This window comes from Sinocyclocheilus grahami, unplaced genomic scaffold (genome assembly GCF_001515645.1).
Source record: "Sinocyclocheilus grahami isolate Dianchi unplaced genomic scaffold, SAMN03320097.WGS_v1.1 scaffold306.1, whole genome shotgun sequence".
Classification (NCBI taxonomy): Eukaryota; Metazoa; Chordata; class Actinopteri; order Cypriniformes; family Cyprinidae; genus Sinocyclocheilus; species Sinocyclocheilus grahami.
This window is the reverse complement of record NW_015505485.1, coordinates 561,886-573,630: the sequence shown is the minus strand read 5'-3', so window position 1 is coordinate 573,630 and position 11,745 is coordinate 561,886. Positions and strand designations below refer to the sequence as shown.

At 36.7% G+C, this 11,745-nt stretch overlaps 1 protein-coding gene across 2 annotated transcripts in view; it reads right to left on the bottom strand.

The window, feature by feature from the left end:
* LOC107601505 (O-acetyl-ADP-ribose deacetylase MACROD1-like) overlaps positions 1–11,745 on the bottom strand; it is a 54,524-nt gene that overhangs the window by 13,622 nt on the left and 29,157 nt on the right. For both annotated transcript variants that reach the window (XM_016293723.1, XM_016293722.1), the window contains exon 4: positions 7,573–7,602. In XM_016293723.1, coding sequence (XP_016149209.1) covers positions 7,573–7,602 — 30 coding nt within the window. The remainder of the gene's footprint in view (positions 1–7,572; positions 7,603–11,745) is intronic.

The following is an 11,745-nucleotide window of genomic DNA, read 5'->3' as shown; positions in this document are numbered from 1 at the left end:
TATATATATATATGTGTGTGTGTGTGTGTGTGTGTGTGTGTGTGTATTTATGAAGTAAATAATTTTTAAATTATTATTATTGTAAAAATACAGAAAGTTTTCTGTTAGGGTTGGGTTATGATTATATAAATTTCAGAATTACAGAATATATATAGCCAAATATCCAAATATTTTTTCCATTGCAGTTTACCAACATGCACGATATATATTTCTAAACCTGGATATATATTCTTTAACATTGCATAGCTCTTCCTAAAAATATTGCATGACAACAATTATGCAGTTCACTATATTAAGGTGGGGGCGACACAGTTTACCCAGAGACACATCTTACCCCACTCTCCCCTGGAGAAACACTGTCAATTAACTCTAAAAATTAAATGTTTGCACTGTCGTCCCAAACCCATAAGACAAATGACAATATTTTTGAATGAATGAAACCTTATGTTTCCCTTCATTGCAAGTCCAGATAACCAAAATTAGATCCAAGATCAAGGCATAGTAAAATGAATCTCCACTAGAGAAACACTGTAATGCTGATTTTATATATATATATATATATCTATATATATATATATATATATATATATATATATATATATATATATATATATATATATATATATATATATATATATAAAATCAGCATTACCGCATTACTATATATATATATTATTTTAAATTTTTAAAAAAAATTTACAAACCCAACCCCCATTTATCATTTGAGGACACAAAAAAAAAACTGATTTCTCATAGAACTGAGGGCAGCAATTTGAGGACCATAACAGTTTTACTCAAGTGTTTTCAGCACCCTAGCACTTTTGCTGATATGTGCTCAGAATCCATAGGAGCGAGAGATAGAGTGATAAAAAGATAGAAAGATAGGGAATATATACACAGAGAAATACCATAGAGATAGTGAAGTGGAGAGAAAGATGAGGAAAAAACAGAGAGAGACGGAGGGACAGATGGAGGGAAGTTGTACTCAGGGCTTTGGAGCGGAGGAAAGAAGGATGAGAGGAAGGAATAAGGCAAAAGATGCGAATGTGGTGACGAGGTATGCCTGTTGGGAATAGTTTGCCTTCCTGTGTAATTGCAACACGTGTGCACACACACTTTTTATATTACACAGACATCTTGTAAGCAGGTGCTAATTGGCTTCTTGCTTACCTGATAGGGGGGTTTGTGACACTGAACAAAAAACATATAATATTTTCCTATACTGCATACACAGCCTTTTTTTCAGTCCTCATTTACAAGTGCTCTTCACATGCAACCCCATGCAACATCTAACCCACACAAATGCACACACATTTTCTGCATAAAAAAAGCATTCGTTAGCAGTTCAATTTCCCATCAAATCAGTTTGGTCTGGACTGAGCGCACTAACAAGTGTTATTGAAACACACCCTATTATTGGCTGAGCTGGTCACCATGGCAGCCATTAGTAAGAGCATTTGATTGGATCTGGCACATCTGCTTGCCCGTGTCACAAATCCCTTGACACCAAAGCACTATCTCTCTCTAAACACTTGCCCAGCGCTCTGGTTTTCAACCAGAATACCAACATTCCACTCAGTGCCAAGAACACACACATTCTCAGTTAAAAAAATAAAACAATCAATTAATACTTATCCATGGGTGGCTTTCCAGATTGTTAGAAACAGGGCAAAGAAATCTCACAAACAGACTTGAAGGAGTTTTAAAAAAAGGAACCATATGCCAAAATGCAACATTACACCACAAACGCAACAAAACCCCCAAAGAGACTCTAATGTCACTGTGTCCTTTCGTACAATCTTGAGCTCTCTCAGCTGAGTATCAGGACTGATGTCTCCCACTGTAATGAACAGAACATTTTGATTGCCTATAGTTATGTGTGCCATTTCCAAGTATGATCCATTTGACCGTGAATGTAGAAAATCCAGCATGAATTATTTCCATCACTCATAGCCTCTCTTTTTCCTTCCTTATGCACTTTCTTTTACCGTGTTTCTTCCTTTCAGTTCCTGTCTCGTACACAGCAAAGACATTTTATTAGTAGTATTTTTATTATCCAATATATATATCTCAATAACATCTCAATAAATTAGAATGTTGTGGAAAAGTTCATTTATTTCAGTAATTCAACTCAAATTGTGAAACTCGTGTATTAAATAAATTCAATGCAAACAGACTGAAGTAGTTTAAGTCTTTGGTTCTTTTAATTGTGATGATTTTGGCTCACATTAAACACAAACCCACCAATTCACTATCTCAACAAATTAGAATATGGTGACAAGCCAATCAGCTAATCAACTCAAAACACCTGCAAAGGTTTCCTGAGCCTTCAAAATGGTCTCTCAGTTCACTATGGTTCACTAGGCTCCACAATCATGGGGAAGACTGCTGATCTGACAGTTGTCCAGAAGACAATCATTGACACCCTTCACAAGGAGGGTAAGCCACAAACATTCATTGCCAAAGAAGCTGGCTGTTCACAGAGTGCTGTATCCAAGCATGTTAACAGAAAGTTGAGTGGAAGGAAAAAGTGTGGAAGAAAAAGATGCACAACCAACCGAGAGAACCGCAGCTTTATGAGGATTGTCAAGCAAAATCAATTCAAGAATTTGAGTGAACTTCACAAGGAATGGACTGACGCTGGGGTCAAGGCATCAAGAGCCACCACACACAGACGTGTCAAGGAATTTGGCTACAGTTGTTAAGCTGTAGCTTCCTCTTGTTAAGCCACTCCTGAACCACAGACAATGTCAGAGGCGTCTTACCTGGGCTAAGGAGAAAAAGAACTGGACTGTTGCCCAGTGGTCCAAAGTCCTCTTTTCAGATGAGAGCAAGTTTTGTATTTCACTTGGAAACCAAGGTCCTAGAGTCTGGAGGAAGGATGGAGAAGCTCATAGCCCAAGTTGCTTGAAGTCCAGTGTTAAGTATCCACAGTCTGTGATGATTTGGGGTACAATGTCATCTGCTGGTGTTGGTCCATTGTATTTTTTGAAAACCAAAGTCACTGCACCCGTTTACCAAGAAATTTTGGAGCACTTCATGCTTCCTTCTGCTGACCAGCTTTTTGAAGATGCTGATTTCATTTTCCAGCAGGATTTGGCACCTGCCCACACTGCCAAAAGCACCAAAAGTTGGTTAAATGACCATGGTGTTGGTGTGCTTGACTGGCCAGCAAACTCACCAGACCTGAACCCCATAGAGAATCTATGGGGTATTGTCAAGAGGAAATTGAGAAACAAGAGACCAAAAAATGCAGATGAGCTGAAGGCCACTGTCAAAGAAACCTGGGCTTCCATACCACCTCAGCAGTGCCACAAACTGATCACCTCCATGCCACGCCGAATTGAGGCAGTAATTAAAGCAAAAGGAGCCCCTACCAAGTATTGAGTACATGTACAGTAAATTAACATACTTTCCAGAAGGCCAACAATTCACTAAAAATGTTTTTTTTATTGGTCTTATGAAGTATTCTAATTTGTTGAGATTTGTTGAATTGGTGGGTTTTTGTTAAATGTGAGACGAAATCATTACAATTAAAAGAACCAAAGACTTAAACTACTTCAGTCTGTGTGCATTGGATTTATTTAACACAAGTGGCACAATTTGAGTTGAATTACTGAAATAAATGAACGTTTCCACAACATTCTAATTTATTGAGATTCACCTGTATATTATAATTTTTTTTCTAATAAAAGCAAAATTGTGATAAGACTTACAACAAGGTAATAAGACAATAAGACTTGTTTTTAGAGAATATTAAATAAAAAAATTCCAACCCCATTGGAAAATATTTATGTTTAAAGACAATGCAGTAAGAAAAATAACAGACTTATTCTCCTAAACAACATTTATTATACACATTATCATATTATATTTATTATATGTAATAATTATATAATAATTTAATCACGCTTTTCAAGTGATTAAAGAATATATCTTGAATGAGGCTTAGTTTACTAATGTCACTGGCAAATAGTTTTGTTCTTCTTGTTTTAAGCATAAATCTAACAAAATGTAGTGAGGTTTATGCTCTAAAACAATTCACCAGTGAGGTAATAAAAATAAACTTAATTTAAGATATATTCTCTGAAAACAAGTCTTGTCATATTGTTCCAAGTAAATTTTGTTTTAAGGATGTTTAGATATTATACCTGAAAAAGAAAAGACTAAAATACTTAGTTCACCCAAAAATGACAATTCTGTCATTAATTCTGTCATTTAATTAATGTCATTAATTACTCACCCTCATGTCGTTCCAAACCCCTAAGACCTTAATTTGTGTTCCAGCAGAAAAAAACAAAGGCCTTACGGGTTTGGAACGACATGAGGGTGAGTAATTAATGACATTAATTAAATGACAGAATTAATGACAGAATTGTCATTTTTGGGTGAACTATCACTTTAGTAAATTAGTTTTTGCAGTGCATCAAAAATGCTGACTGAGCATGGATGGTGCTAGAGTCTTTAAAACAGTATCCGAAACAAACTATATACCACTATACGACACATCCTAACTCATCCATCTTTTCTTTATTCTCTCTTCTGTTGTTTTAAACACATCCTCTTGTTTTTGCCCTCTCAGCTTTAGTGCTTTTCCTGCTTTAAACACCAACAGGCAGTGACTAACCCCTCATCTCTCTCTCTGCATGCAATGCTCTGAGGCTGTGTCCTCCCTGATGTATAGTTTGTCCCTGCCTAATTATCACCCAGGTTTGCCTTAACAAACCTCAGGAGTAGAGCCAACAAAAAGAGAGGGAGGGAGTGCGAGTGCAAGGAAACCAATGTGTTTGCATACTGGCGACAGAAATAGAGAGGAAAGAGGTGTTGGAGTGTTAGGGAGTGAGGAGAAGAGGTGATGGTGTAGGGCAGAGAGGCAGAAGGATGGGTGAGGAGCAAAACAGAGAAAGTGAAAGGGAGATGGAAGACATGCAGAGGCACGAACTGACAGTGAGGTTTAAAACAAGGGAGGTGAAGGTCAAGCCTAAACCAGTCGCATTTGCCATTTGTGTTTGAGGAACTGCATAAAAAACCCAGGTCAATATACAGCAGTGCGCACTTCTGAATTTGTGTTTGTGTGTGCGAGACATGGTTCTGATGAGTAGGATTCTCAAGTGCAGATTCATCACTGGTATTGATTTGCTAACGCGCAGGCACTTAACACGGGCAGAGAGCAAGAGCGGCACACGCTTACAATCGACACACACATGCATACGCGCAAATACTGAGTCAACAGTTGGACATTTCTGTTCATTTGCATAGCACTCTACTATCGTAAATTACATACATTAGATCTCAGAATGCACTTTCAAAATGCACACACACCTCTCAAACAGACAGGGTATGTACACTATCGTTTCTGTTCAAAATCTAGGGTGGGTAATATTTTTTAATGTTTTCAAACTGAATTTAACTGATCAAAATACAATAAAAACAGTATAAAGTAATATATAGAATATATTTTAAAAAGTAATTTATTGCTATGATGGTAAAGCTGAATTTTCAGCAGCTATTACTCCAGTCTTCAGTGACACATGATCCATCAGAAATCATTCTAATATGCTGATTTGCTACTCAGTAAACATATATTATTATTAATGTTGAAAACAGTTGTGCAGCTTAATATTTTTTGTGGAAACTGTCATATATTCTTTGATTAACAGTAAGTTCAAAATGAACAGCATTTATATTGAAATCTTATAATATGATAAAAGTATTTACTGTCACCTTGTGATCAATTTAATGCATCCATTCTGAATAAATCAATTGATTTCTTAAAAAAAACTTTTGAATGGTAATGTACATTAGATTTAACATAACACATTTCAAGTGTGTAATAAGTTTTAAAATGTGAAAGCAGAAAATTAGATATGTACATTTATCATAGCTATTGACGGTGTTCACATTTGTAAAACAACGCTCATTAATAGTGTCACACATGACAACTAGTCTGTTTGTTGTGTGAAATATTGCAGTTTACTTTTAAATGGTTCATAATTTAAGTAATTTACAAGAATGTTTACTTTGTGATAATGACTGTACATTATCTTGCTACCAAATAAATTAAATGTTCATTTACCACATATTACTCTATTTTATTTATGTGAAAAGAAAAAGAGACTGAACAAAATGCCGTAACTTGCCAGTTAGGAACAAGCATTCCAGAGAAGTGTTTTATTTTTGAACGCTGTCCTGAAGGTATAGTTCACCCAAAAATGAAAATTCTGTCATCATTTACTTGCCCCCATGTCTTTCCAAACATGTATGACTTTCTTCTGTGGAACACAAAGGAAGATATTCTGAAGAGCACTGGGGTCCAAACAAGGTTTGATTTGCATTGTATCAGATGGGGGCAGATATTGCAAGACATATTAGAGTGGTAACGTTTTTGTTGTTTTGGGGGGGGGGGGGGGGGGGGGGGGGAATCAGAAGAAAGGAATGAATACAAGTTTGGAACGATATTAGGTCGAGTAAGTGATGAGAGAATTTTGAGTCTTGGGTGAACTATCTCTTTAATACTGTCAAGATGGTTTAGCAGCTAGTCTGGTGGAAAAGGGTGTGCTGATATGAGATAGCTACTGTTGAAATTTCAGGTTAGAGGTACTTTCACACTGTGCACAGTCTATTGGAAAAACAGCTGTTACATGTAACACACTCGTTATTTAGAACCTCTTGGGAGCAGGAACATTACAGGCCCATAACTAATGACTAAAAGTGCCATCTGAGATAATTGCAGACGTAGTTACGGATCCTCAGGAGAAAACTACTTATTTGATGGGCTCTAGTTTATATGTTGGCTGTCTAACAATGTCAGTAGTGTCCTGATTGTACTTACAAACAATACTACAATATCTATCATGAAACATGTTCAAAAATACATAGAATAACCATGACACCATATCCAAAGCATCATGGCAGCTTGGTAATTTTCTGTCCTTTAAATATTAGTTAAGACTTAACTGTTTGTGCAGCTGCAATGCCAAAGAAGCTTATTGTTTGATGAATATGTGTATGTACAGATAGATGGGAGAAATCTGAAGGCTTTACTGTATTTCTGAGAAGATCTACCATCTTGTCAGATCAAAGTACTTTTTAATACATCACAGTGAGCAAACAGTTTTGAAAAAGCACAGTCTCTCTTTAATTCCACTGCTGATGAATTGTTTTTCTCTTGTTGATGTTTGTGGGCATGTGTGTGTGTGTGTGCGTTGGGAGGGAAGGCCAGCTCTATCAGAGATGGTTTAAGAGTTTAGCGCTCATTTCATCTCACTGGGTCTCTAATCGCTCTTTTGCTCCTCAAATAGCGCCTCTGTTCTCACTCACGGAGCTATCAGAGATCGTCTGTTCAAATTCTGAAAAGTGCTAAGCCTCAGGCTGACAACAGCTCCCATCACACATACGTTCTCGCTCTCTTACCTTTATTTCCACCTGCTGATTCTCACTTGCTCTCTTTCACCTTCTAATTCCTCTCACCTCTCCAATGCTTCTCTCCTCTAATGTCTTTTCCCTCTTGAGCTGTGTCTAGATTCGTCTCATTCAGCCTCAGAAAAAGAGGGGGAAAAAGAATTGACTCACCTCCTCCTCCACCCAGAAGTGTCTTGTTAGCTGAAACAACAAAAAGAAAACAGAGCACTCTTCAGGGAAGATGTCAGAGACATTACAGCAAGAAAAACAGTGACTTTAAACCAAATGTATGTCTTACTGGTGACTGACAATACAAATTCTATCAGAGGGGAGAAGGTCAAGTATGAGAATTAGTTAAAGAACTCAATATTATTACACTACCATTTAAAAACGTTTGAGGTCAGTAAGATTTTTTTCATTCAAAGTACTAATTGACATTTCCATCAATTCAGTACAAATCAGGGTCTTGAACCTGTGTCATAGCTGAAACCAAAGACTTTATCCAATTTTACAAATTAAACTAGATACAGAGCTGCTTTTTCATTATGGGACCTGAATGATAGACAATATACTGCAAAATGTTTTTGTCTATTAGTTTTAATTTCAATAAAAAGGAAAAACTGCATCTATTTGCATCAAACAGGGCTGAGATTTTGAGTTCAAGCACGAGGCTGTTGCACAATGCAGCACTAAAACAACATTGTTTCATGATCAGACAGTGAAGTTAAACACAAATGAGCAATAAAATTGCTGATTATTTTTTCCTATTTAAAATTCATTACACCTCTGCACATGGACATTAAACCACATAAGTGACAAGCTTATGAGCCAACAAATAATTTAACAGATGGAGTTAATGTAAGCCCAGACAAACACATTTTTTCAAACGAATAGACACACAGCCACAGAAAAAAGGACAAACACGCACACACACAATTTAGCAACAGAGATAGACTGACAAACAGAAAACAGTATGGAGAGAGAGGTAACCATAGCAACCCCAAAGCCCAAAGGTTTGTTACTGAAACCTAGTTAATTACACAGGGATGGCAAAGGAGGAAAGATGGAGACAGACGAGATGAGAGAGACAGGAGAGACAGAGCAGGAAAGATGTAATTTGCAAGTGCATGTCCCTTTCTCTTCTGTCTCTCAGAAAAAAAAACCTACTAGTGAAAAGAAAAAAGGGATCAGATATGCATGAGGAAGGACAGAGAGCAAAACAGTGGGAGAAAGAATGAGCGAAGGCTGTAAGTTGATGATACCCCAGGGAGAGAGATTTGCCATCTGCTTAAACCCTGTGTGCAGTGTCTTACCCAGGGGAAGGGTGACAGTAGTACCATAGAGATGATGTTCGCTCACACACACACACACACACACACACACACACACACACACACACGACTCTGTGAGGCATACTGACATGATGAGATTGTATGCGGGAATGTGTTCACAAAATACAATCTTCTTATTCAGAACTGTAACAATTATTTTCAGGCAGGATGAAATGGATCTACGAAAACAATGTCCATGAACATCAATACCGAGGTTGGGATTGTAAACAAAAATACTCTGCTGTGTGGAGTCGAATTGACACTAAGAATCAGCAAAGCACACAGCAAGAGGAAATATACGGCAATGATGAGAGTTTACGGGTGGATTAGGATCACAGAGAGAGATTAGAAAAAAGAAAAACAAATGGATGAATAGTTGAGAATCAAAAAAAGTTCAACAGAAGGTTGGGGGTTAGAGGAGTGACGGACGTGGAGGCAGGGGCGTAGCCATCATTTCAAAAGTGGGGGGGACGGAATGTCTAGTGTTATACCTGTTTTTTCCCTTGTCTAATTGACAGGTTTTATTTTTAATCGTACCTTTTTTGCTTTATATGCTTTATGTCATTCTGCATTTATATACATCGCTCCATTAAAACTTCAACATGTCGTAAACACAACTCTCCAATAAAAAAGTGCGGGGGACGAATTTACTTTTTATAAAAAGTGGGGGGGACATGTCCCCCGCGTCCCCCGCGTAATCTACGCCCCTGCGTGGAGGAGAGGCAGACAGAGAGAGAGAGAGATAAAAGCCGGGAGGTATAGAGGGATCAAGAATGTGCAACAACACAGGTACGAAAACACTAAATGAACAGATGAAAAGAACAAAAGAGAAAAGTATTTTTTTTTCCTTCAAGAAAACAGCACAGCATGAGTTTGGATCACAATACACAAGATAGAGAGCAATCGAGAGTGGGTTTTTTGCTTTTTATAATAAATGCATTCATTAGAGGAGCTGACAGAAAAGTTCTAGATCTCATTTTTCTTTTTTCCCCCCCGAAAAAAGGGTTTAAACATGATTAAACATTTTTTTAATGACTTAAAATGTATAAATAAGTAAAAAGTATAAAAAAGTATAAATACTTATAAAAGTAACTTGCATATTAGGGACTGTCAAATGATTATAATTTTTCATCTTTAATTACATAATGTGCCAATTAAATTAATTGAAAAGAAAAGCCTCTGCAATTGCAATGTTGAATTGCAATGTTAAATAGACATTGCAATAAGAAGCTTCGGAAAGAAACAATTTTGATTCAACGTTGCATAAATAATGATAATAAATAGGTATTAATGGGTTTTCGTTGGTGAAATTGTGTAAAACAGACAATATAGACAATACTGTGCCTAAAATTAAACACAATATTAACTTCTTGATTGTTGAACTAATGTATAATATTACTTTTGTAATCGTGTAGATATTCGAGAGAGAAAAACCCCACACTTGCTCATGTGATATTGTTAAACTATATCATATGATATAAATATAAGACAAAAAAACCCATACAGGGCCATATTTTGCCCTCACATCTTGAATTTTAGGAGCATATAACTGCATTCTAACAGCCTACCTCACGCAGTCAGTCGTTTGTCCTGCATCATGTTCGTTAGAAACTGCCTGAAATGAACAATGAGATGACAAACTGGTCTAGTCCATTGTGGGGTGTGTTAAATGCGTTAATCATTTTAATGCATTATTTTTTCCATAATTAATTGCACCAAATTAACATGTTAAATCGACAGCCCTATATAATATAATAAAAACGTGATTATTCAAGCGTGATTATTCAGAAAAGTGATGGTCAAGTGTTTGGAACGGAAGTCTGTTTCTGAAATAGCCTGCCACCAGGGAGAGGGGGTGAAACCAGTGAGAGAGAGGCGTGTTGTGTACTGTATGTCTGAACAGATGTCCTTAATGTCTGACACTCCAGAACCCTGCAGACACCTTGGCTTGTGCGAACTATTGCATTCATAAACACACAAACATGTACTGTACATTACACAAACCTCCCCTCAGGAGGACAGCTTCATAAACATTTCATTTTCTCTATGTAAGGCTACAATTACATGCAAGTCAAAGTCAATCCAAATCACAGTTCATTGCACTGAATAGCACACTGCCTCACAGTCACTTGCAGTCCTAGAGGGAGGCCCTAACAGCAAACTGCATGCCATGCATTAAAATTTAATATGACAAAACCACAAAAAAAAAACCACACCAGATAATGCTGTACACAATCACATTATTCAAAAGGCGAATCAAAGTCTCAATGAAAAAGTAAACATTCCATTAATTATACATTGACAATACTCTGCAAGCGGCAAGTGGGAATAAAAACTGGCGTCAGCAAGTGAATAAATTCTTCAAGATACCAGTTGGCTGTTAATTTTATTTAGAAATGCAAGGTTACATGGTTTATGCATGTGAGTGATCAAACACCAAGACGCCTGCTAAAGAAAATGCTTGGAGTGTAATAACTTTTACCTGATGAAAATGTATTATCTCAAGTGTATCTGTGTCAGATGTGGTGAAAATTAAAGTTTGAACCTTACTGTTAGTTTAAAAATATATATATATTTATTTAATAAAAATGAACGTTCATAGAATAGTCAGATATTAATTTATATGGGCTATAGCCTAACACATACACATGCATGCGTATAAACTGTTGTATTTACTGTCGTATCGTATAAGCATAAGACACATATTTCGACATTTTACACCTTAATGTAATATATAAGACAATATCCTGTTGAAAGATGGATGTTATTTTGTTCGTAAATTGATCTATGTTAAAAAAAACACGTTCCTCCGCTGAGGAGATGAAGGGGTGGAGTGGCGCGAGAGAGAGAGAGAGAGAGAGAGAGAGAGAGAGAGAGAGAGAGAGAGAGAGAGAGCGAGCGCGCGCGAGATTCTGTTGTGTGATCTTTGATGTTCACTCACTTAGCACACGCATCATTTGGATTAAAACTAAATTGTAAAAATAAGACCATTTATAGGGGCATTCACTATAAA